Genomic DNA, 26,179 nt, shown 5'->3' with positions numbered 1-26,179 from the left:
CCGTCCAGCTCACCAGCTTCAATCGCAAAGTCCTTAGAATCATGAAAGCATTTACTGAGGGACAAGGAAGTGACTTTAAATGTTATTCCAGGTAGACCCATTCATGGGACAGAGGGAAAAACTGAGCCCCAGGATGGTTAATTAGCTTGCCCAAGATCACAACATTTGTAGTGTCAGTGACCGGGTCTTATTTCACTAAATTGTAATACTTCAACTAATTCTGAGAAAAAGCACAGAATGACGAACAAACAAAAGAGAGCTAACAACCATTACATACTTATTACCTCAATCTTCACATCCACCCAATGAGGTAGGTACTATTATTATCCCATTCTGCAGCTGAGGAAACAGAGGCTTGCAGCAGTAAAATAACTTGTTCAGAGTCACAGGGCAAGCAAGTAGTGAGAATGAGCGCTGAACACAGGCAGTCTGATTCCAAAGTCTGCCCCCTTAACCCGCATATCATGCTCTGAACCCTACACCTTTGTCCTCCCGATGATGATTATGGCTGGGGGGAAGGGGTGACAAGGTTACCAGCAGCAGGCTGCCATACATCCCTCCTCCAGCTGACTCATTAGGCCCCAGAAGGACTGGCTCCCTGCTATATTTACCACAGCACAAAAGCCCTCCACCCTCTGCTCTCTCTGAAACTGCCTGCCAGGAGGAGAGTCCCCTGTCCTAGTCTTCGAGAGAAACAATAGTATTAAATATTTTCCCACCCACACACAGAAGGCAGGTCAGGACTTACCGGAAGCAAGTCCGTCTCCAAGCAGGGTGCAAAGGATCACCAGTGGAAGGAACACTCCATGTCCCACGGAGGCCACGGCAAACACTGAGGTGCTCTTTGGTGCTATCCTGCCATGGCACATCTTTTATCCGTCCAAGTTTTTTTAAAAGGAAAAAATTTAAAATCCAGAAGAATCCTAAAGTCCGTCGGGAGCCGATTCACCTGTAACAAACAAACAAGGACATAGATAAACTGAAAACTTCAGCCATAAGTTAGTCAAAAGCAGCCACTTTGGTAAGGAAGTCATAATCACACACAAAGTTGAGAGAATTCTAGCAACTGAATCCCTGCTGCCAGGAGAGGCAAGTACACAAGTGGCTTTTCAACTCCTCCCTGGGGAAACAAGGCCTGCAGCGTGCAGAAGCCAGGAGGTGAGCTCTGTCTCACCTGGATATCGGTCAGGCACAGCAGGGCTTTCAGAAACTGCCCAGTTCTGCCCCACCGCCTGCCTGGAGGCTCCAGCAGAGAGGCGGCTATTGACACAGAGCTGCTACACCCAAGTCAGGCTTTGCCTTTGCCACTTGGATTCAGAACAAGTTCAACTAACCAAAAGGAAAAAAAGAGAGAGAGAACACGTGTCATAAAGAGAGAATACACCGCCTAGAGAAGGAATGCAGCAGTGGGAGCTGAGGGCCCCAGCCTGCTGGCTAAACTGCCAAAGGCTGATGAGCCGGAGGATCTGACTCGACAGCCATGAATCTCAAAAATTGACTAATTAATCAAGGCTCACCCAACACACCTGTGACCACATTCTGTTGGCTGTCCCTGAAAAAGATGGGGCGGAGGGGAGGCATGGAGAATGGGCTGTAATTGCTAAATAGTCCTACCACCTACCCACTCTAGTTCAGACAAAGACTTCAAAAAAGTAGGAACCAGTGGGGGGCGGGGAGGGGAGGGAGGTAGAGAGAGAGAGAGAGAGAGAGAGAGAGAATGTGTGTGTGTATCAGAGGTCAAGACTTTAAAGATTATTTTCTATAAGCCTTTAGGGAGGCAACTGGGTTGACAATACATATACATTATAATACATTATGATGTGGGCCTATTATATTTCAGTTAACTTATTTAATTTCATTTGCCAATTATTTTAGTTTATAACAGGTATTCCATATAATATTACACCTCCTTTTTTAAAGTTACACACACACACACCCTTCTCCATTAATAAGGCTTTATATGCACAGATTAGGGAGTCTGCCATCTATAACCCTAATAAAGGATGCCCCGGGACTCTGCCAGGAATACTACCCAGATCTGATTTTGGTTTTTTTTTTTGAGACAGAGTCCTGCTCTGTTGCCCAGGCTAGAGTGCAATGGCATGATCTTGGCTCACTGCAACTTTCACCCCCCGGGTTCAAGTGATTCTTCTACCTCAGCCTCCCAAGTAGCTGGGATTACAGCTGCCCACCATCACACCCAACTAATTTTTGTATCTTTAGTAGAGATGGGGTTTCCCTATGTTGGCCAGACTGGTCTCAAACTCCTGACCTTAAGTGATCCACCATCTCGGCCTCCCAAAGTGCTGGGATTACAGGCGTGAACCACTGTACCTGGTACGAGATCTCATTTTAATCTGTGCCTGAAGCGTGACTCAGGCCTACTCTCCCCTCCTAAAGAAGGTAACTGAAAACAGCAATGTAAGTTGTCTCTGTCCAAAACAAGACTGAGAGTTGTCAAAGGTTCAGGAACAGAGCTGGCCACTGATCCTCACCCATTTCCCTCTAATAACTGTGACTATAGCAGTCTTCTGTCCCCAGCTTTCACCCAGACTCCAGTTTGAGCCTTTAAAACTGTAGAACAGGGATGGTTCATGTAGAGGTCTGGGGTGGAGTCTGTGAGTGACCACCAAACAGTACACAAAACTGTGTGTGGAATGTGTGCCCATTTATGTGGCTAAGAACAGTAAAGTCAGAATGCCTGGATTCAAATCTGTTTCCTTATTATGACCTTGTGGTCAAGTTGTATAACCTCTCTTAGCCTTAGTTTCCTCATCTGTAAAATGGGGATAGTAACCATACTAACTTCGTAGGGTTGATGTAAGAATTAGGATAGACAAAGTGGCTGGCAAAGTGCTTGGTACTTTGTAAGTCCTCAGTAAACACTGGCTGCTGCTGCTGTTTTAATCATTAATAAGACCTGCACAGCAGGGGCCTTAGAGTTCCTCAAGTTTCACCATCTCATTTGATAGAAGCCAAATCAAGGTCCAAAGGAGTTAAGGGATATGCACAGAGGCCTCAGCTGGTCACTGACAGAGTTGGCAATGGGCCCTTTGGTATTGCTGTTTTAGGTGCAGCCACACCAGGTAACCCTACTGGGCAGTTGTCATCCCCTCGAGGCAATAACCAGTGGATCATCAAGAATGACACCTGCATGTGCCACATCACAGCACGTGCATGAAAAACATTTAAGCAGTGAATAAATGAGGCCACATAAGGTAATGCTTAGGTGTTCTGTGCATAAGTGGTGGTAGTCAGGAAAGACTATCTACAGGAGATGATGCTAAGCTGAGTCCTAAAGGACGTGAGAGGGAGGGAGGGAGGGAAGAATGGAGGAAGAGGGAGGGAGGGAAGAATGGAGGGGGAGAGAGAGAGGGATGGAGGGAGGGAGGGAGGGAGGGAGGGAGGGAGGGAGGGAGGAAGGAAGGAAGGAAGGAAGGAAGGAAGGAAGGAAGGAAGGAAGGAAGGAAGGAAGGAGAAAACAAAGAAGGAAAAGAAAAAAAAGGAAGCACCAAATACAAGTGGATGAGAGTACTATGGGAGCACATTACTACTGGCAGAGGCTGGAGGCAGGGGCTAAGCAGAGGGGTTTAAACTTTACCCTTACAAGGATTCTAAACAGGGAAATTAAAAGACGAAACTCATTTAGGAAGATCACACTGGCAGGGATTTTAAAGGATTTTGGTGGGGAGCGAGGGGGCAGGCAGGGGAAGAGCTGTGGGGCTGGCCAAATGGTAAAGAATCTTAAATTTAGTTTTTTGGTGTGTTTTTTGGTTTGTTTTTTTTAAGAGACAGGGTCTTGCTCTGTCATCCAGGCTGGAATGCAGTGTTGTGAGCACAGCTCACATGAACTCCTGGGCTCAAAAATCCTTCTGCTTCAGCACCCCAAGTAGCTGGGTCTACCGGAGTATGCCACCACACCTACCTTTTTTTTTTTTTTTTTTTAAGAGAGAGGGTGACTCACTGTGTTGCCCAGCTGGTCTCAAACTTCTGGCCTCAAGCGATACTCCTAACTCAGCCTCCCAAAGGGCTGAAACTAGAGGGATGAGCCATTCCGCCTGGCTAGCATTTTATAATCAATATAGAACCCTTCGGAGAGCAACCTGTGAATATCTATTCCAAAAAAATGCACCTATACTCTGACCTATCAGTTCTAGAATGTGTCCTAAGAAATCACATGTGCAATGACATATATGAAAGATATTCACATATTGTTTGTAAGGGCAAAAGACTGAAGCAACCTAAAAGTTCGTGAAAGGGGAGTACTTAAATAAGTTATAGTACACCCAAAATAATGGAATACCGTGCGGTGGTTTAAAAAGAACAGAGCGCTTCAACCTGTGCTAATATGGAATGACTTCTAAAATTAGTATGTGAAAAAAATAACTTGTGTACATGCATGTATTCTTAAAAGACACCCCCCACCCCCACAAACACTGAAAAACTCACCTGGAATAAAGCATAGGAAATTGGTAACTGCTGGGCACAGTGGCTCACACCTGTAATCCCAGCACTTTGGGAGGCTGAGGCAGGTGGATCACAAGGTCACGAGTTCAAAACCAGCCTGGCCAAAATGGTGAAACCCTGTCTCTACTAAATATACAAAAATTAGCCAGGTGTGGTGGTGGGCACCTATAATCCCAGCTATTCGGGAGGCTGAGGCAGGAGAATCGCTTGAATCTGGGAGGCGGAGGTTGCAGTGAGCCAGTATTGTGCCACTGCACTCCAGCCTGGGCAACAGAGTGAGACTCTGTCTCAAAAAAAAAAGAAAAAAAAAAAAGAAATTGGTAGCTAATGATTGCCTTCAGGGAGGGGAACTGAGCGGTTAACGGTGAAGGAGAAAAACATTTTTCACTGCATATATTCCCTTTTACTATCTTGAGTGTTGTACTTTGTACATGTATTATCTATTCAAAAACTAAATATAAAGTTAATGTAGCAAGGCCTTCCTATAGACCACCTGTCTCCTCTCTCAACAAACTGCCATTAAAACAAATCTCAAAAACCTAACTGCTCCCTCTCCCAGGAATACAGTCATTTTAGGGGCTCAGCACAAGGGTCATCTAGAGGAATTCTTTCCTGACACTTCACACCACACCCACCTCCAATGCAGAAATGACCCCTTCTTACTTTGCTGTGACTGTACCTTTAACAGGTTATTATATCTATCTGTTTATCTGTCTCATCACACCAGGCTGAGAGTTCCTTGAAGGCAGGGACAGTGAATTACTCAACTCGGAACCTTCAATAGCCAGCACAAGGCCAGGAATCTGACAGGCAGGTAGCAAAGGTTTGCCAAAATCGTGAATACTGTGGGGAGGAGCCAGTATGGAACTGGAGAAGACAAGATGTACATGTATGAGTTCCTGATTGGTTTTAAGTTTTTTGTTTGGTTTTGCTTTTGTTTTGCAGGAACAGCTGGCTCCTCCCTTACTGCTTAAGCAGCTACCTGAGTCAGGGAACAAATTCCACCATGAAGCCTAAGACAGGACAGGTGCAGAACAGATGGGGTGATGGAAATGGGGGCTTTGCAAAGAAAAGATAAATGGAAAGTAGTCAGTGGGGTATTTACACGTAAGGCTAGGTTAAGGGTTACTGCTTCAGAAATAAAACAGAAGAAAGCTAACCCCTAAATCTCCAAAGTATTACCCAGAATGGGAGAACCCAGCTACTGTGGAGAAAAGGCCACACTATAAATCTAATCATTTTAAGAAATGATCTGCCTTGAATATAGAATTTAAAAAAACAAGACCTGTTCTTGGATGGTGGCTTTAGTACACCAAGCAAAAAGAAAAACGTTTCACTAGGTATTCATTATCTCTAGAGAAATACTGAGACTAAAACTTTGTTTAAACAAAAACAATCCATTTCACTTCAGTATTCCTTTGGCATGTTAGTGACTACTTCTCCTAATTAAAAAAAATTACCACTGAAGGGAACCTAGAACTAAGCATCAAGGTCAAAACCAGTACTCGGCCATCCTCAAAAGGAAGATCACATCTGAACTTAGAGGTGAGACAGAGGAGAGGGCCTGCAATGACTCAGTCCCACCTCTGCCACCAGGCAGGGGGCTGGTCATGAAGGCTCTCTGCCTTCTGTTTCCACATCTGAAAAAGGCTCTAAGGCCACATAATTCTTCACTGCTTCTACCCTTCTCTTGCTGTAATCCATCTCTTACCCCAGTAGCCAGCTTTCCTCTTCAAAACACAGGTGAGGAGAGTCACCCTTCTGATTTTATTTCTTGGGAACTAGTGCTGCTGCCCCAAGGGCTGGTGGTAACAGGAGGCCTCAGCTAGACTGTCAGCCCCAAAAGGGCAGCCTCTCCCACCTCTGTAAACTCAGAACATCAACAGCTGGGTGACTGTGCCCTGCTGAATGTGATATTGTGGACACACACTTCCTGTCCATAAGTTCCTCCAATGAGGAAGAACACTGCCCTCAAGCCACAGCTCTGACCTTGAGGAAGTCACTTACTTCATCTCTGCCCATTTCCTCATTTGTAAAATGGGGCTGTTACTTGCTTTGACTATCTCCCTAGACTCTATTGAGGCTCAAAAGGAACAAAATATGAGGAAATGCTCTGTAAACTAGAAACACCTGGGGCTTATGTTTACTGTCTTAGCCAGAAGCCAAGACAGCAGAGGGCTGAGAAATGATGACACGCATGGTGGGTTTCTGGTGTTAAGGGCCTGCAACACAAGCCCAAAGTTCACATGGTTTACTTGCTTGTTGTTGCCACAGATGCTTCCAGGTTAACCCAAGAGCCTGCTAATAAGATTAAAAGTGCCCTGGAGTCACCTTCAAAAATGGCTCCGGCCTTGGGAGGCAGCGTCAGCAGCAGCTGGGGCCAGCCAGTAAACAGCCAGGGCCCGCTGTTCCCAAGGCGGCCAAGGTCCAGATCTCCTCAGTCCACGTGTCTGACTACCCTGGGGCCCACCCCTCCCAAGAATGCTATAGTCTTGCTGAAGGTGCAAAGTCATCTTACACTATTGAACTCTTCTCCTGAAGGCAAGAGGGGTCTGATTCAGTCAAGCGTGGCTCCCAGGTGCTGCGTGGGTAAAGTCAGACTCCGTTTACATGTTACTTATTTATTTATTTATTTATTTATTTATTTATTAAGACAGAGTCTCGCTCTGTTGCCCAGGCTGGAGTGGCACAATCTTGGGTCAGTGCAGCCTTCACCTCCTGGGTTCAAGTGATTCTCCTGCCTCAGCTTCCTGAGTAGCTGGGACTACAAGTGCACACCACCACGACTGGCTAATTTTTGTATTTTTAGTAGAGACAAGGTTTTGGCATGTTGGTCAGGCCGGTCTCAAACTCCTGACCTCAAGTGATCTGCCTGCCTCAGCCTCTACATGTAATTTTTAGAACAAATTGTTTCCTAAACCATGGCTCCTCTGTCCATTAGTTAAAAGAGGGAACTGGGATGACAAAACCAACATAAATCCTTTTCTTGCCTCAGACTAATCTAGACAGGGGATAACAGTAGTAGTGGTAAGAGCCCAGAACAAGAGTTTATTCCTTTAATTAACCATGTTCACCAACCTTGATCCTGCTACATGAAGAGAAAGGACAAAGAACGGTTCCAGAAACATGAACAGAATTTAACCAGCTAATTACATTTCAGGTTGTAATGATAAGAAGTCCTAACACTTTGAAGTCCAAAGTTCCCCAGAGGGGTGTGATAAGTAAGAGAAATGACTAATACAGCCAAAGCTGCCCAGGCCCTTCCTTAACCTCTCTTTCTTCCCTGCAACATCTCCCCTCTGTACCCCTACTCACCCTGAAATGGCCAGGCTACAGCATCAAAAGATATCTAAACACTTATTGGAACTTAATGCCTCCTACCCCCCAAAATTCAGTTATTTATAGATGCCTTCTGTCTTCTCCCACTGTGGATCAATGGATTCTTCCAGTCCTACTAACTTGTGTATCTTCCCCTTTCCTTTGTGCCACTAACACTTGAGTGCTTTGACAGCCACAAATTCTACTGGACTCTGACATCCTTTCAGGCCAGAATATTAACTTATCCATTTCCTTTAATCTCCAGCTCCTACTTAAAAAGGCAAACATCAAACTCCTGTTAAAATCACACCCCCTCCAAATCACAAGCATTACCCTCAGCTTTCCTCTTAAGCCACTCAGAGGTTTTTCTGAATTGCTTTGATATTCCCTGTGCCCTTGTCTTTCACCCCCAGAATTGCTCACCACATCATCTGGGCAACACGCTTTCCCCAGCTTCAGACAACAGGAACGCCAGTCGACACACTATCACCCCACCTAAGTTTTCTTTTTAACAAGTCTCTAACACCTCTCTTCTAGCACCTAACAGCAGGATGGCTGCAGCAGGGACCTGATCACAGGACAGGAGACACAGCCTAGGTCCCAGCCACTGAAAAGTGGTTTGGCCTCGGGCAAGTCAGTGAGTCTTCCTGTCTCAGGGGTGAACCTGGATGATTCCCAAAGGACCTTTCAGTTTTAAGAAAACTGGAATGTCTTCTAGGGCATAGGAGGGGCCCAAAAGTATTTCCTCTAAAAAGTAAGTCAACACAGGCTCTGACTGGAAGGAAGCAACATTAACTTTATCCTCATTGTTCTGACTGACAGCACATTCCCCTACATCTCCAAGACAGATCCCTAGCATCTATCTTCCTCTGCATTGCAGCAAACCCAGGACAGTCCACTTTCCCTTTAGGGTTTAATCAATCCATCAGCACATTCGTATGGACTATCCGTACACAGTGTTCCTAAAATGCTTTCTAAAAATAACACACGTCTTAACAACACAACAACAAAACCCAGCCTCTGCACACACTGCAGAGCTACAGGGGCCCAGGGAGAAAGGGAGAAAAGATGTAAGAGAGAAAGGCAAGAGAGAACAAGTAAGACCAGACAGAAAAAAGGGGGAGAGGAGGCAAAATGCCTGTAAGCAGGAACCAAGCCTGTCATAAGTTCCTGACCTGAAGGTAGGAAACCCTTTCTTCAGTCCCAGCTTCAACATGACTGATGGGCCAACCTCAGACAAGCACTTGGCTTCCATGCCTCTGTTTTCTCATCAGTAAAATGAAACAGTTGAACCACGTATCTCTCAGGGAGGCCAGTATCATGGAAAAATTTTGGCAGATATTATCAGTTGGGTGGCTAGGGCAAGTTATTTTCAGTTGCCATCTGTAAACTGGATAAACGATACCACTTCATTGGGTTGTTGTGCAGTGAAATTAAGACAAACGTGAGACACGTAGGATGATGCATAAACAGTGGGTGCTCAAATTCATGCTGGCTAAGCCCCTTCCTGTTCTAACAGGCTGTGACTGACCCCCACTAGACAACCAAAGGGCACCGTTTCAGCTGGTTTGGAAACACTGCCTGAGACTAGGCTCAAAACACAATGTTAGTTTAGACAAGAGAACAGCCAACAGGTTAAACAAGTGAGCCTCCCACATTCTTTCCCATCAAATTCTTAAAAATTCTTTAAAGCACTTAGCACTACCTCCCCTCCAAATTAAACAGCTAATGTTTGTGACTATCCTGAAATATTAGTTTCTGGGAGACTTAGGGAATATACACATACACACACTCATTACCTCATTAAATAGGTGGTATTAGCCCCATTTTACAGATAAATGGAATCCAAGGGGCCTGGAAGTCTTTCCTCCTCCTGCTTCCCTAATAGGGCTCCCTGCTCTTTCGTTTTCCAAATAAAAGGGCAAGCTTAGTTCCTATCTTAGTTTTGGAAGAATTTCTCAGTTCAGCCCAAAGGTATGGAAGGCTCTTCCAAACCCTCAGCATCCCTGCCTGGACCAGGAATAGGACAGTCAATCATATCGCTCCCCAAAGGCCACTCACAGTTATTTAACTTTTGTATGCTGCATTTCCACAGGTAATAAACTCCTGCAGAGACCACCAATTCTCTGCCCCCAAAGTGCTCAACAATACTTCTCGAGTGAATGAGAAAAAAAGATAAACTCACAAGATATAATTTGTATAGAAACATACAAAATGGCAAAATAGCAGCATGTATAAAACAAGAGGGAAAAGATTATATAAATCCTGAAATTTTGGCCAGGTAGCAAAACAGATGCTTGGCAGAGGCAACTGTAACTGGTTCCTAGACCCTAGAGATATATCTCATGTGTCATCACATCTCTCTGCTTGGTTCCCATCAGGGCTGAGTGGAACAGGCTTCAATACCCAGTTGGCAAATAAAGTCCGGGAAGCCGATTTGCTAAAGCTGACTTCTTAGGGCTCTGTGTTTCCAATGACTATACTGCAATTCAGCTAATATTTACTGGCTGTCTTCTGTGCAAGGCTTGGGTGATCATAGAGATGAATTGGGGCACAGTTCTTACTCTCAAGGAATTCACAACTTACGTGAGAGGAATTATGTTTATCTATATAACACTGTCAAATTGTTACTAGGGCCCAAAGAAGGTTTTTTAAAAAGTGCTCTGAGAACACAGAGGACACAGGAACAAAGACTTCTGATGCGAGTAGGGAGAAGTGAAAGAGAAAGCTTTGAGTTGGACCTTGAACCCATGCACACATTTAGAGCTCCCAGGACAGTGTTTTGCATGCACAGTGATACTTACAAAGAAAGATAAATAAATGGAAGAACAATTCACCAAAAGTGTGGCAGAGAGAGGAGGGAAAAAAACTGTTAATTTTGTCTGTCTAGAATCACTGAATGCTGCTGTCTGGTAACAAAAAATGTCTGTCTGTCAATATACCTTCACTCAAGGAATGTTTAGGAGATAAATTTTGGTATTCTGAGTACTTATAGCTATTCAGGAAACACCTCCTCCAGGTCAAAAATAGCAAACCCTAGAGAACTGGCTGATGCAGTTATGTTTACTTTTCACCATCTCTGTGGATCGTTTTGCAAAGGCCCCAGAGTGGGATGGTATAAACAGGTCTGTGTCACTTCCTGGTTCTCAGGCCTTCTGCTACATTCCCAGTCAGTCTGGGAAAGCTGCCTATTTAAAAATAAACTTTAAAAACTCACCAAAAACCCCAACTCTAAATCACCCTTCCCTCTATTTCATTCAATTTCACTGAAATTAAAAGGATAGTGAGAATAAGACAAAAATGACCACAGAAAGTGAGTTCTCAGGTCAAAACAAAAAACAGGTGCTCAACTGAGCTCAAGGTCAAGAGACTTGCGTTCCACTTGTATTTCTCCTTTAACTGGAAAACTTGATCTTGAACAAGGAGGATGCTCCATCTCTCTGCATGATAGCTACTTCAGCATTCTCTTTACCTCAATGTAGTTATCCAACCTTTCAGGACCTCTATTTCCTTTCTATAAAATGGTACTAGTAATTCCTATCTCACAGGGATATTTTAAGTATTATACGGGGAAATGTATATAAAGTACATAGCATAGTGCCTGTGACTTAGTAAGTCATCAAAAATGGTAGTTACTATTATATTAATCACCATCTATCATTATTATTGTCATCATCATCTGAAAATGCAGGGCTAGACTAGACCATCTCTACTTGAAGAGTTTCTCTGGTTCTAAATCCTGATTATCCTGATTCTTTATTTTTTTTTTTCCTGAGATGTTCTGTTGCCCAGGCTGGGGTGCAGTGGCGCAATCTCAGTTCACAGCAACCTCTGCCTCTCGGGTTCAAGTGACTCTCATGCCTCAGCCACCTGATTAGCTAGAATTACAGGTGTGCGCCACCAAGCCCAAATAATTTTTGTATTTTCAGGAGAGACAGGTTTTCACCATGTTGGCCAGGCTGGTCTCAAACTTCTGGCCTCATGAGATCTGCCTGCCTCAGCCTTCCAAAGTGCTGGGATTACAGGTGTGAGTCACAGTAGCCAGCCCAAATCCTGATTCTTTAAGTCACTTTCTCCTTTTTTCCTTTTTTTTTTCCCCCAGGGGGCTGGACAACAAGAAAAGGGAGATAAACTTGGCAAAATGGTTAAATACACATCATCAGCCTTTATGTTAGAAATACTAGGATACAATTAGGAAATCCATTAGTGAGTGAAATGGGGCATATTACTCCCCCCAGCAGAAGAGCCTTGCCTATTTCTTGCATTAAATCCACAGCATTGTGGCAAGTTCACCAACAATACACTCTCTGTACTCCCATGAGCACCATGGACAACCCCACCCCCACTCCACCGGCCAGCACAATTTGACTTCACCCACCTCACCTTTAACTGCATAAACAAATTTCTCAGCAGTTCCTTAGAGAGTCCTATAAGATAGTAGAGTGGCCAATCCACCCCTTTCTAATAATGACTAATCCTTCCAACAAAGTATTTATCTTTAAAAAGAGTCTTCCTGATATAATTTCAATGTGGCCAAAAATCAAATGACCTTCCCAAAAGTTAGTGTAACCAGGAGCATTCAGCTTCACCAAGGCCAAGGTATGTAATTGTAATTAAATTTCGATGAAATAAACAAACATTTTCATCCATCCATCCATCCATTCATTCAGTGCCTGTGATGTGCCAAATGCTATCGAATATATCAAAAACTAATAGGATGGGGTGAGCGAGAACAATAAAGGATGATGCCTGAGGCTGGGCGCAGTGGCTCATGCCAGTAATCCCAGCACTTGTGGATCACGAAGTCAGGAATTCAAGACCAGCCTGGCTAACACAGTGAAACTCCACTGCTAATAAAAATACAAAAAAATTAGCCAGACATGGTGGCGGGCGCCTGTAGTCCCAGCTACTCGAGAGGCTGAGGCAGGAGAATGGTGTGGACTTGCAGGCACACCATTAGGGAAGGTCACCTCTTTGGAGGCGGAGTTTGCAGTGAGCCAAGATCGTACCACTGCACTCCAGCCTGGGTGACAGAGCGAGACTCCACCTCACAAAAAAAAAAAAAAAAAAAAAAAAAAGATGATGCCTAAGTTTTTGGCTTATGCATAAATGGTAGAAGCTACCACAGGAGAAAAAGAATACAGGTAAATAAGCAGGTTTTGTCAGGGAACATAATGAATTTCATTCATTATTCTTTAATATATTGAGCTGGGTGTACCTGAGGCATAACTGGTAGAAAGGTCTAGCAGGCAAATTAGAAATGAATGTGAAACCCTACAGAGCACTCTGAGCTTCGGATGTAGCCCTGGAGTGATCAACCTGTAAGTGACGGTTGAAACCATGCAAAATAGATGAGCTTACCTAGGAAAGAGGGCAGGTTGAGAAGAAAGTCAAGGACAGAATCCTAGGGAGAACGCTAACTTATAATGCACATACTGAGGAAGGAAAGCCTATGAAAGATACTCCAAAAGGTACATGGAAACCAGGGACATGTGCAACAGATGTCAAGAGAGGGACAGAGAGACTCAAGGAAAACATGAAAAGTGCCAGATGCAACAAAGGCCCAGAAAAACGAAGACTGAAAAAGGCCCACTGGATCTGGCCACTAGGAGATCACTGGTGACCTAATTAAGAATAGTTTTATCGAAGTGGTGAAGGCAGATTATATCAAATTTAACATGAATTAAAAGTGGGAGGCTGGGCACAGTGGCTCACGCTTGTAATCCCAGAACTTTGGGAGGCCAATGTGGGCGGATCACCTGAGGTCAGGAGCTCCAGACCAGCCTGGCCAACACATTTTTAGTCTCTACTAAAAATACAAAAATTAGCTGGGCGTGGTGGTCCGCACTTGTAGTCCCAGCTACTCAGGAGGCTGAGGCAGGAAAATCGCTTGAAGCAGGGAGGCAGAGGTTGCAGTGAGCTGAGATCACGCCATTGCACTCCAGCCAGGGCAACAGAGCGAGATGCTGTCTCAAAAAAAGCAGTGAGAAAGTGGACACAATAAGGGCAAAACTATTTGGGGAAGGAGGTGAAAAAGAAGGGAGAAGAAAGACTGGATGATAACTAGAGGGGGTTTGTGTCTTATAAGGTATACCTTCTCAGTTAACCCAATGATCAGAGTTAAGGCTTCCTAAACGGTACAGATAGCTCAGAGACACCCTCCACCCCTTCCATGGAAAGTCTCTCTGAACTAACACTTCCATACTCTATGTTTAGCAAAAGTTACGTAGAAGTTGGGCAGACAGCTTAAAGAGTTTCCTGCTTCCTTAGTTGTTCATCAACAACAAAGTCTCTCTACCCCACCATCCCCTCCCCTGAAATTGCTACCTCTTCCATAGGATTAATGAATGGAAAAAAATAGCCTAGTGGCAGGGCCAAAGAGGTGACCTTCCCTAATACATCTGAGGCCTTAAGTTTCTCCATACATATGGTCCCAGTTTTTGCCATTTCCCTCCTTTCTACTCAGAAAGTAACCTGAGTTTCTTCCCTGAGTTTCAGGTTTAGGATTCCAGGGACAAGTCTTCACCTCCATCTAATGAAGCTTAGCAGCCCCAATGAGGTGCACACTCAAGCCAAACAAGATCCTGTTTTCTGGCTCCAAATGTTCTCCATCTTGTGTAACTTCCAGGAAGCCTCCTAATTTATAACCAAACCATGATTCCTCCTGTCCTCTTCATCATAAATTACCCAAACTTCCTGTAAGCTGTCAAGGTTAGACTGTGAGGTACAAACAAAAATGAGAAGTAGGAACTTGCCCACTCTTCCTTCTCTTTGATTAGCCCCATGCCCCTGCCGCCACCTATACCCACCCTTACATCACCTTCTAATTGTACAAAGTCCCTCTGCCAAGGCCTATATATTCTAGTTCTAGTCCTAGTCATACTTCCAGTTCCTTGCATGTGGGGCCCTAAGTCAGGAATCAAGAAGGAATTTGCTTAAACTAATTCATATAAAGGAGAGTCCTTCAAATGTCCAAATAGAGATTCCAAAAGTAATCACAAATTAGTCAAAGTTCAGGCAAAGGCACCAAACAAATAACTTTATAAAATCCAGGCAAATCAGATGAGAACACATCCTGAGAAAATAATTTTTTTTTTTTTTTTGAGACGGAGTCTCACTCTGTCGCAAGGATGGAGTGCAGTGGCATAATCTCGGCTCACAGCAAGCTCCACCTCCCTGCTTCAAGCAATTCTCCTGCCTCAGCCTCCCGAGTAGCTGGGACTATAGGCCCCCATGCCCAGCTAATTTTGTATTTTTAGTAAAGACATGGTTTCACCATGCTGGCCACGATGGTCTCGATCTCTTGACCTCGTGATCCACCCACCTCAGCCTACCAAAGTGCTGGGATTACAGGTGTGAGCCACTGCGCCCGGACATAATTAATTAATTAATTAATTCAGGCAACATTCTGGAATATGGTAAAAGGGATTATGACAAACACAGAGAAGATGAAGAAGAAACATCACAAATTAATGAGGGAATTTGATATTTCCCTCCAGACAGGGCTTCTGAACTCATTCCTAACACACTTCTTTCTTAAGGAACTCAGTGACTATTCAACACATACATTGGGCACCTACAGGTACAAGATTCCTTGAGACGTACAAAGACGGGAAGGAAGCATACGCCCTTAAGAGTTTACAGTCTACTGTATATTGTGTATATATATGACACAAACACAAATAATTACAACATGAGGTACAAAGTGAAAAGTCAAGGGAGATATACAGCCAACGTGTCAAAGATAAAACAGGAAGATAAGCTGGAGTCCAGAAGAGGGAAGTGACAGAGAAAATTATAGGGTCAATCAATGTAGTCTAGTGAATAGTACATAGTCTCTGGAGTCGCACAAAAGGGAATTCAAATCCTGACTCTGCCTCTAGCTTCTCACAGGGCCTAGGTATGCTGCTTTACTGTTGTGAGCCTCTGTTTGTCACATATAACATTGAGGTAATAGACCTATACTTCATGGAATTACAGAGTCAATGAGTCACACATTTTTGAAATTGAATATAGTATCTGGCACAGAATAAGGCCAGGTAAAACGGAGGTGACCACCCACACACAGAGACTTAATGCTCTCTTTCCTCCCCGCACAGGGCTGTCTGGGTCTGACTCATGAATAGGCAGACAGCCAAGCACCTGCTGTTTGCTCACCAATTGTGACTAGTTAGTTCAGTTGTTTGCCCAGGTTTAATGGGACTATGATCAGGAGGTACAGGAAGAAGACTCAAAGTGTATCTATGTCACGTGCATGTCTAGTTGCACAGAATCTTCTGCTAGAAGGTGCAGCATTAGAATACAGGTAAAGTTACAGATTATACCACATTCAGCAAGATACTGGCCATGTCATTCTTTTGGACATAGCAGGTGCTAAATGTTTGGCAACTTGACATGATGTGAATCTAACTGAATTACCATAAGATTTGTCTAAATGATCCATGTTTCAATAAGTGAACACAGAAGGAAAATGACATCCAAGGCTAATACCTGATTGGAGGGACAGCCGAGGAATATCTACCTCTAGTCATGATGGAATAATGGGGACTCAATTTATTCTCCTTCCCTAAACAACTGAAAAACCACATAAAATAACGGTTTTCAGACACTGGACAACAGGCAGCACAGGGCAGTAATCCTTGAGATATGTGGGAAAAAAACGCAGTGAGCCCTACTACTGCCCCACTTAACTCCCTTGAGAGTTTCCAGGCCATAGGGTAGGGCAGAGAAACCTGAAAGAGTTCAACAATCTCAGTTGAAAAAAACAGAGTTGGAAATTTGGAGAGGTCCAGGTGGCTAGAATTTGCAGAGCAAATTAATTGAAAAGGAGAGAGCTGCAAAGAGCAAAACCAACAAACACCTGCAGATGGACCCCTTTGAGTTTTGGGCTAAGTACTGATGTGTGCATGCCTGTGAGGAAACTAGCAAGGGTGGGAAAACAATGGTCACAAAGAAGTGGGTGGCACAACCCCTAGAACTCACTCAGAGCCAGAAATAGTTCATGCTCTGATATGGTTTGGCTGTGTCCCCACCCAAATCTCAACTTGAATTGTATCTCCCAGAATTCCCATGTGTTGTGGGAGGGACCTGGGGGGGGCGGTAATTGAATCACGGGTGCTGGTCTTTCCCATGCTATTCTCATGATAGTGAATAATTCTCACAAGATTTGATGGGTTTATCAAGGGTTTCCACTTTTGCTTCTTCCTCATTTTCTCTTGCTGCCACCATGTAAGATGTGCCTTTCACCTCCTGCCATGATTCTGAGGCCTCCCCAGCCATGTGGAACTATAAGTCCAATCAAACCTCTTTTTCTTCCCAGTTTTGAGTATGTCTTTATCAGCAGTGTGAAAACAGACTAATACATGCTCCCACCAGCCAAGGCAGGAAAGTCTTCTAATACACAGGGCACTGTGTATCTTCAGAAGGGTTTTGCCTCCAAGTGGGACCAGCTTAGTTATCTTAGCTATTCTGGACTCAGCCTAACAAAGCTTAAAAGTAAGCCATGAAAGGATCAAACCAATTCCAAGTAACTGAACTGTTCCTGAGAACAAAGCCCAAAAGTATTTTTAAAAATACAAATAGTTCCAGCACCCAGTAAGGTAAAACTACGACTGGCTTTCAATAAAAAATTAACAGGCATGCAAAATAAAGCCCAGAAAGATATGAGCCAAAACTAGGAGAATAATCAAACAACAGAAACAGATCAAGAAATGACAGAGATGACAGAATAGACAAGGATGTTAAATCTCTATTATAAATATACTCCATGTGTTCAAGAGAGAACAAGGCACGAGCATGATGAAGAGAGAAAAGCTGTAAGGAAGATTTGAAGTGGCTAGGCACAGTGGCTTGTGCCTGTAACCCCAGCACTTTGGGAGGCCAAGGTAGGAGGATCTCTTGATTCCAGGAGTTTGAGACTAGCCTGGGCAACAAAGGATTACCCCCTCCTCTCTACAAAAAAAAAATTTTTTTTAATTATCTGGGTGTGGTGGCATGCACCTGTAATCTCAGCTACTCAGGAGACTGAAGTGAGAGGACTGCTTGAGCCCAGGAGGTTGAGGCTGCAACGAGCTACGATAGTGGCACTGCACTCCAGCCTGGGTGGCAGAGCAAGACCCTGTCTCAAAAAAAATAAAGATTCAAATATTCAAATTGAACTTCTAGAGAGAAAAATACCAATATCTGAAATAAAAAGTACACAGGATAGGCTTAACAGCAGATTAGACAATGCAGAAGAAAAAATAATAAATTTGCAAAAGAAATTATCCAAAATTATATACTGAGAAAAAAAGACTTAAAAAAATTAAAAAAAAAAAAAAAAAAAGAAAAAGAACAGAACATCAGTGAACTGTGGGACATAACAAGCAGCCTAATAGAACAGGAGTAATGGCTGGAGAGAGGTAGCAAGGCACAGAAACAATACTGAGAAAAGAATGCCCCAAATTTTCCAAATTATATGAAAATTATACACAAACAGATACAAGAAGCTCATCAAACCCCAAGAAGAAGAAGAAACACAAAAAGAAAACACAAGGTACATCATAATTGAAATGTTAAAAAAAAAATAGTGATAAAGAAAGTCCTAAAAGTAGCCATGTGCCAGGGAAAATTAGACACATGGCAGACAGAGGAGCAAAGAATTACAGCAGATTCCGTGTCAGGAATGATGCAAGCCAGGAGGCAATGGAGGCTCTATTCCATCACTAATGCTTTTTGTGCACTGGAATAATATTTAGGAAGGCCTAGTGTTGAGGACAAGGTGCGAACTCTGTGGCCTTAAAACATTTGCAAGTACAGTATCCTCTGAAAACTGAAAATGGATAAAAACCCTTTCTAGGCCGGGCGCGGTGGCTCACACCTGAAATCCCAGCACTTTGGGAGGCCAAGGCAGGCGGATCATGAGGTCAGGAGATAGAGACCATCCTGGCTAACACAGTGAAACCCCATCTCTACTAAAAATACAAAAAATTAGCCGGCCGTGGTGGTGGCGCCTGTAGTCCCAGCTGCTCTGGAGGCTGAGGCAGGGGAATGGTGGTAACCTGGGAGGCGGAGCTTGCAGTGAGCCAAGATCGCGCCCCTCACTCCAGCCTGGGCGACAGAGCCAGACTCCGTGTCAAAAAACAAAACAAAACAAAACAAAACCCTTTCTTAGGCTCACATCTAAAAAGGGCATTTACCGATGTTTTATACCTATGTCCTCAGAACATTACAGACTATAGTTCCAGTCTTATAGCAATAATCACTTAACACACTAGAAAACAGACAGGAAAAGCTATCAGAAGATTCAACCCATATCAGAATAAAATCAAAGTAGAAATAAAAAATAAGGAGTTAATCTACCAATGTCAGGCTTGAGTTTGTCTCTCTCCATTCAAGGGTAGACATTTGTTGGTTAATGTGTCTGACTGCCCTCTACAAATTCAGATAAAATTTATTTTTCACACCAGGTGCAGTGGTTCATGCCTGTAATCCCAGTGCTTTGGGAGGCTGAGGCGGAGGGATCACTCAAGGTCAGGAGTTTGAAACCACCTGGGCAACACAGCGAGACCCTGTCTCTACAATAAACAAAAAGAAAATCAGCCAGGTGTGGTGGTGTGCACCTGTAGTCCTGGCTACTCGGGAAACTGAGACAGGAGAAATCACTTAAGCCAAGGAGTTCAAGGTTACAATAAGCTATGATTGTGTCACTGCACTCCAACCCAGGTGACAGAGTGAGATCTTGTCTCCAAATATATATATTTTATATATATATATAGTGTGTGTGTGTGTATATATATATATATATATAAAATTTTTTTTCAGAATGGAAGAATTCTCCTAAGGAGTAAGTGAAAGATAGTTACTCAGTTCTTAGCTACGCAATCCAGCCCAGGACAGCAAAATATCTTCCTCATTAAGCACCCTGGGCTTGCACCACATTCTTCTGAGTCCAGCCTGGGTCTCTACACATCCTGGAGGAGGCATTAAGGTGGGAGCTTTCCTGGGAGTCTACAGTTAATAGTTTTGTGGTTCCCCCCTCCCCCACTAAACTATAAACTAAACTGTAAATAAACTCCCAGGGCGGCCGGGCGCGGTGGCTCAAGCCTGTAATCCCAGCACTTTGGGAGGCCGAGATGGGCGGATCACGAGGTCAGGAGATCGAGACCATCCTGGCTAACACGGTGAAACCCCGTCTCTACTAAGAAATACAAAAAATAGCCGGGCGAGGTGGCAGCGCCTGTAGTCCCAGCTACTCGGGAGGCTGAGGCCGGAGAATGGCGTGAACTCGGGAGGCTGAGGCCGGAGAATGGCGTGAACCCGGGAGGCGGAGCTTGCAGTGAGCTGAGATCCGGCCACTGCACTCCAGCCTGGGCTACAGAGCGAGACTCCGTCTCAAAAAAAAAAAATAAATAAATAAACTCCCAGGAAGGCTGGGACCCCACGCTTCCTTTATAATCTGAGATTAACATACACTCCAAAAAAAAAAAAAAAAAACCCAGTGTAGGTGCCCCAGAGGGAATCTCTTCCCCAAAATACTAGTTGCCTGAACCAGTGGTTTCTCAACTGGGAACAACTTTGTGCCACCTCCCCCATTTGGCAATGTCTAGAGGCATTTTTGATTGTCACAACTTGGGGGTAAGGTGCTACTGGTATCTAATGGGTAGAGCAAGGGATGTCAACTAAACATCCCACAATGCACAGGACAACCCCATGCAACAAAGAATCACTTGATCCAAAGTCAGGGGTGCTGCAGCTAAAAGCCCTGGCCTAAGTGAATAAACAATGGGCTGCCGAGATGTCAGCTGATCTACCTTAGTTGTTCATGTGGTGCAAAATTCCCCCAAACCACTGGAAAGCCTTTTTGTTCAATCAGCATGTCCCCAAACCAACATTCTGATTCTCTCATCTCTAACTCAGATTTATACTCCCTCAGAGAGGGGCTTGGGAATTAAGGTATCTGGTTTTTCATCCCAGCTCTGCCCCTAGCTGTGATTCTGGACATTTAACAAAAGCTTTCTGGGCCCATTTCCCCCTCAGTAAAACAGACTGGAAAAGATTAAAAGTTCTTTCAGCTCTAAACTTCTATTTTAAATGCTAGGTTTGGCCTTATCTATTTCTAATAATCCAAAGAGAAAGGGGCAAGGACCCAATCTTGTTGTGAGTATGCACACACACCCTCCGAAGGGCTGTAGCTCTTATACCTTGGAAACCAAACTGGACCAAAGGAGCTCAGAGAAGCCAGGAGCTTAGACAAGAGGGACTTGCCTATAAGGCTCTATAGACACTGGCTGAGAGGCCAGCCCAGAGCCTTGGGTTTAAAATATGCAAGTCCTGACTAGTCCCTGTCTTGCCTTCCCTAGGTCAATCTTTTAAATCAACTATTAAAAGGTGGAATAGGAGGAACAGAGCCTTACTATTCAAAGTATGGTCCATTAAGGGCAGCACTGGCAGCACCTGGGAGCTTGTTAGAAATGAGGAATTTCAGCCCTCATCCCAGATCTACTGAATCAGAATCTGCATTGTAGTAAGGTTCCCCAGGTGATTCATATGCATGTTAAAGTTTGGGAAGTCCTGGTTAGGGCATGCTGTCCTTCTAGTCCCTGCTATGTCACATCTTCATTTTGGTAAAGGTGGCTTTTAAGACTGTCCACAATTCTCATCCGCCAATCCCATCTCCTTGCAGTTTATACACACACAGACACACACACACACACACACACACACTCTCACACTCCCCTCCCCACCCCAGTTCAGAACCTTCAAACCCACACCAAGAGTGATGGGGGTAGGTTACTTCCTTTTTGCGTCTCTCTTAGGTCCATACAAGGTCAGAAAGAGGCAAGGTTTGAAGCACAAGCTAAATTACAGTCCTTCCAAGTGAGTGATTCAGCCCATCCCTGCCATTCAAAGGCTCCCCAGGAGGAGGGATGGAAAACGGGGTGGTGAACACAAAAGTACAAACTCTGATGGAAAGAGATTCATCATTTGCATCTGAACAGAAAACAACAACGGTCCAAAGTTTCGTTTCTAACATTTTTTGGTTTTGTTTCTGTTTTTTGCTGCTGCTGTCTTATGTAACATAAAGATTCTTGGAGGCATGGGCAAAAGGGCAAAGCACACACAGAGATAACAAAAACACAGCAAGAGTTCTCCTAGCAGAGTGCTGGGGGGCAGCAGCTGGAACAAAACCAAGACCTGGATGAAGCATAGCATAACAAAGAACTGGAAAAGAAGACAGGACGTGGGGAGAAGGGAGGCTGAACTCTGTCACACAGTCAGTGCACTGAAGGAGACTAGGCTGCTGCTCACCCCACACTCCCTCCCCTGCACAGGTCACTCACCCCTCTCACCCCACCCGCTGTCACAAGCAGCAGATGGCCCAGCCCCAGGCAGCTGGGCAGAGGACAGCAATCTGCACATGCTTGCCTGCTCCTCCCCCAGGGCTGGAGATGAGGAGGAGCAGGGCAAAGTCAACGCCCATCCCTGGTGGAAGCAATTCTTGCAAGCGTACCCTGGGGGTGGGGATGGCAACATCACCCAATGCTTTGCCACAATGAGACACTTCAAAAACAACTCAGCATTATCCAAGGCTCTCCAACACCCACACACAGCTCAGAAAAAGAGAGCCTTAGGCAGGGTAAGGGTGGAGAGGGTCAGAGAACAGTTCCCAGAGTGCACTGGGGTATGCTGACCCTGGTTAGTGGGGGACATTCATTCCTTCAACATTTGCTGTGTATATACCACATCCCAGGCGCTGCACCAGTAATGAGGGATACAGTGGTGATGGCAGACAGTCTCTGCCCTCAAGAAGCTCAGATAAGGTCAGGAAGAACAAGGAAACAGACAGTAATACAGTGGGGTAAGTGCTGAGCACAGGGTGTAATGGCAGCACCAAGGAGAGGCGCCTACACAAGTATGGGGCAAGCGGTAGTCTAAGCTGATACCTGGCTTTAGGAAGGTATTAGCCGGACAGAGCAGAAAGAGGTGGGTACAGGGAGTGTGGGGCATTCCAAGGAGAAGAAACATCAAAAAGCTGGGAGGCAAAAGAGAACTGGGAACTGCAAGCTTTCTGTCCCAGCCTTTGCCAACCTTGGTCACCTACACCAGGGGCAGACTCCTGGGTTTGTCATGGAATCCTAACACATTACTGTCTAAAGGAAGTCTGGGATCATCTTATAAAGTCCAATCTACCCATTTTAGGAGGGGAAAACTGAGGCCTATCAAAGGATCATGACTTCTTCAGAGAATGGCTGAACCAGAACCCCATTCTCCTAACTCACCAAAGTTCCCTCATATATCTCGCAATCAGAATCTGACCACTGACTGAGTGCTTTTGGACACAGTGGCAGCCCCAGGACTGTTCTCCACTAGGCTAGGTCTGTTCTGAGAACCCAAGAAATGGCTCTCATCCAGGCCTCTGCCAGATTAGAGGTCCAGCAGCACTAGTCTCCAGGAGCTCCAACGAGGCAGGAACAGCTCATAAGAAAAAAAGAGTGGCTACCTGCCTCTTCTGGAAAGGAGGCAGAAAGCACACACAGCAGTACCGGGGATAGGCTCTGTGAGTGTGTGCTGGCAACAATGGGTTCCCCCTGGAAATGAAGAGTTGTTCTTAGAGCTGAAGGAAATTATCAGCCAACACAGAAACAGGAGGCGAGTCTGAGGTACTGCCAAACCAGGCAGGCTTAATTAAGGCTCTCCCACCCTCTTCCCCAGGAAGCCTGTCCCCACCCCTGGCTGGTCACACTACCTTAGCTGTGAGAAGCACTCATTTCAGGGAAGCTGAAGGCCTTCCTCTTGGTCTCACCTCAGGAGGTAAGCCATCAGCCAGGGTCTGAGCCACTGGAATTTCAGGGCTTAGCTGCCCTTACCGTCACCTCCATCTATGCCTTCAACAGCAACAGTACTTGCTCTATTGCGGTCCTCCAGCCTGCCGCCCACTCCAGGCAGCAGGAGTGTGTGCAGAGTGGAAGAAAGCACTCATTAGCTTTGAGTGTAACCCTCCACAGAATCTAAATAGAAGGCACAGTATTCAACTGCTAAGGCACAATTCTTCCTCTTCTCATAGTAAAACAAAGATGCATGTCAACACCCACTAGCTGACTAGAAACTCTGCAGAAAGAGACTAAGAGGCACTGGGGTTAAACCAACTTACTAAATTCATCTCAGTCCCTGGCAATCCTCAGTTCTATGACCCTGAAGCACAGGTGTGATGAAAACATCCTAATAATCAGAAATCTTTCCTGTCCAAAATGCCCTCAGATGCTGTCCCTGACCACATGCTCAAGTGCAATCCCCAAAGGCTGGCCCTGGCCTTCAGAGCCAATGCCAGCCCAGGGCCCTAGACACGGATATGAAGGGCAAGAAAGTGGCCTGCTAGAAAAAGTTTACTCTGGGGCTGAAAAGCCATGTTTGGTCTCGTACAACAAAGGGGTTATAAAGGGAACCCTGTGTTCTAAACTCCTTCACATCTGCCACAAGGAACCTCTGGGTGGAGGTGAATATGAGTGTGTGTGTGGTGTGCCTTGGTTGGAGTGGGGGCAGAGGAGATGACTTCCTTCTCTTCCACCCAAACAACAACCCTTTAGAATATGTCCTCCTGAAAGGCAAATAAGTACAGTTCTGATTTCCAAACCTCACTGTTTGAGAGAACTTCTTGTTTTCTCTGCTTTTTAAAACAGATGAATGCTCCCCTAGGGGAAAAGCAGCTGTAAATATAGAAGAGGGTGGAAAAAGAATCCTGCTATGAGTTCCAGAGGAACTATTGTACTATTGTAAAAGGCCTTCTCAAAAGAAGCAATACACCCTATTCCAAAAAGAAAACACACGACTTCATCCAAAGTCCTTCTCTAAAGTGTGCCTTTGGCCAGATGACTCCACAGCTGCTTCCTCCTCTACCTGACACTAAGGCCTTCACATATAAAGTGAGTTAGCAATTTTCTTCCTGGGAGCCTTAGAAAGAACTAGTCCACAACTCAGTACACTGCTACTGAGTGTCCTCCATCATCATCAACATTATCATCATCATCATCATCAAAGGACTTAATTTATTACCAAACTACTGCTGACATTTAAATAAACTTAAGCCATTATCTTTTTAGGCAAACTGAGGCCACAGTATTTACTAGTTGAGAATAGAATGCGAAGAGGGTATAAATCTGAAAAAGGCGGCCTGGCTTCTATACTTATTACTTTTCAAAAGCAACAGCATTTTTCAAAGGCTCAGGATTCTGTGAAATCTCAAATTGGCTTGTTATATCCCTTCATCCCAACAGTAGTGGGGATGCCACCCCAAAATCCATTTACCAAAAATAAAAGATATAAAGACATGTTTTGCATAAAGTTTGCGAGAAAAAAATTCCAGCTGCTTCTATTTTCATACAAGCTACGATCACATGAGTTTTGCCTTTGCAACCACACTTCCTATCTAGAATTCCAGTAAATTTAGATGTGCCTCATAAATCTAAACTATGTAACAGGGAATTTAGCTGGCTGAAACCGTCCTAGCCCACAGATGTTACCAACCTGTTTCACAGTCCCAGGTGGATCTAAGAAATGAAAGGGAGATGGAGGGGAAAAGCGAGCATGATGCTTAAAGCCCTACCAAGTCAGAAGTGGAGGATACTGCTTTTAATTTCATGCAAGATGCTATTATTCAAAGAAAAAATGCAACATAAGCCTATAAACCACATCAGTGACATGACAAAAGAAAATGTTTGTATTTGCAAAATACATTCAAATCCCCAAACTCCCCAGAAAAATCAATACAAATGCCAGTAATACAAATAAATCAAATCCTCAGTCTGACAGGTCTGCTTACCATTGCTCCCAAGAGTTCATTCCCTGAAGCTATAAGCTTCACTGTGGCCAGGCACCTTTCACACCCTCCTTCTGGGGTGATTCACCATGCAGAGAACCTGGATCAAACAGAGGCATCTGGCCTCACCATCATTCCCCAAGAACCGTAGTTAGTCAACTTCTAGGATAAGCACATTTTCCACATGAACCAGAGTTTCATGAGAATCCCATGATAATACAAACTCTTGGGAGACAAGACTGACCCTTCCTGACCTTTCCAGTTTCTCTCAGGTCTTGGTTACCACAGTCCTAAAACTGGATGGTCCCCAGCCTCCAGCCCCTGCTGTGCTCCAGGCCACCTAAAATACGACTGGGAACCACACTCCCAAAGTACTATCAGGCCGCCTTCCACCTCCAACGGTTCACATTTGTTTATTCTATGTATCATCATTTCCTGACAATCTTCTATACACAGCTTTAAAATGCAAAGAAGGCACAATCCCCAGCCTACCAAGAACTTCAATGGAATTGAAGAGGCTGCAAACCCAGACAGCAAACAATCAAGACACACAATAAGGCAAGCATATCTACTTCAGTATTCTATATGGGCGCAATAAAA

At 44.5% G+C, this 26,179-nt stretch overlaps 1 protein-coding gene across 4 annotated transcripts in view; it reads right to left on the bottom strand.

Moving 5' to 3' along the window:
• Positions 1–26,179, bottom strand: part of SUSD6 (sushi domain containing 6) — a 105,402-nt gene that overhangs the window by 57,095 nt on the left and 22,128 nt on the right. For 2 of the 4 annotated variants that reach the window (NM_001194447.3, XM_077938422.1), the window contains 1 exon segment: positions 749–949. In NM_001194447.3, the coding sequence (NP_001181376.1) occupies positions 749–869 (121 nt within the window). In that variant the 5' untranslated portion in view covers positions 870–949. 4 annotated transcript variants of the gene reach the window in all.

The sequence above is a fragment of the Macaca mulatta genome, chromosome 7, assembly GCF_049350105.2.
Source record: "Macaca mulatta isolate MMU2019108-1 chromosome 7, T2T-MMU8v2.0, whole genome shotgun sequence".
Lineage (NCBI taxonomy): Eukaryota > Metazoa > Chordata > Mammalia > Primates > Cercopithecidae > Macaca > Macaca mulatta.
The sequence above is the reverse complement of the archived record's forward strand: the minus strand, read 5'-3'. Positions and strand labels throughout refer to the sequence as shown.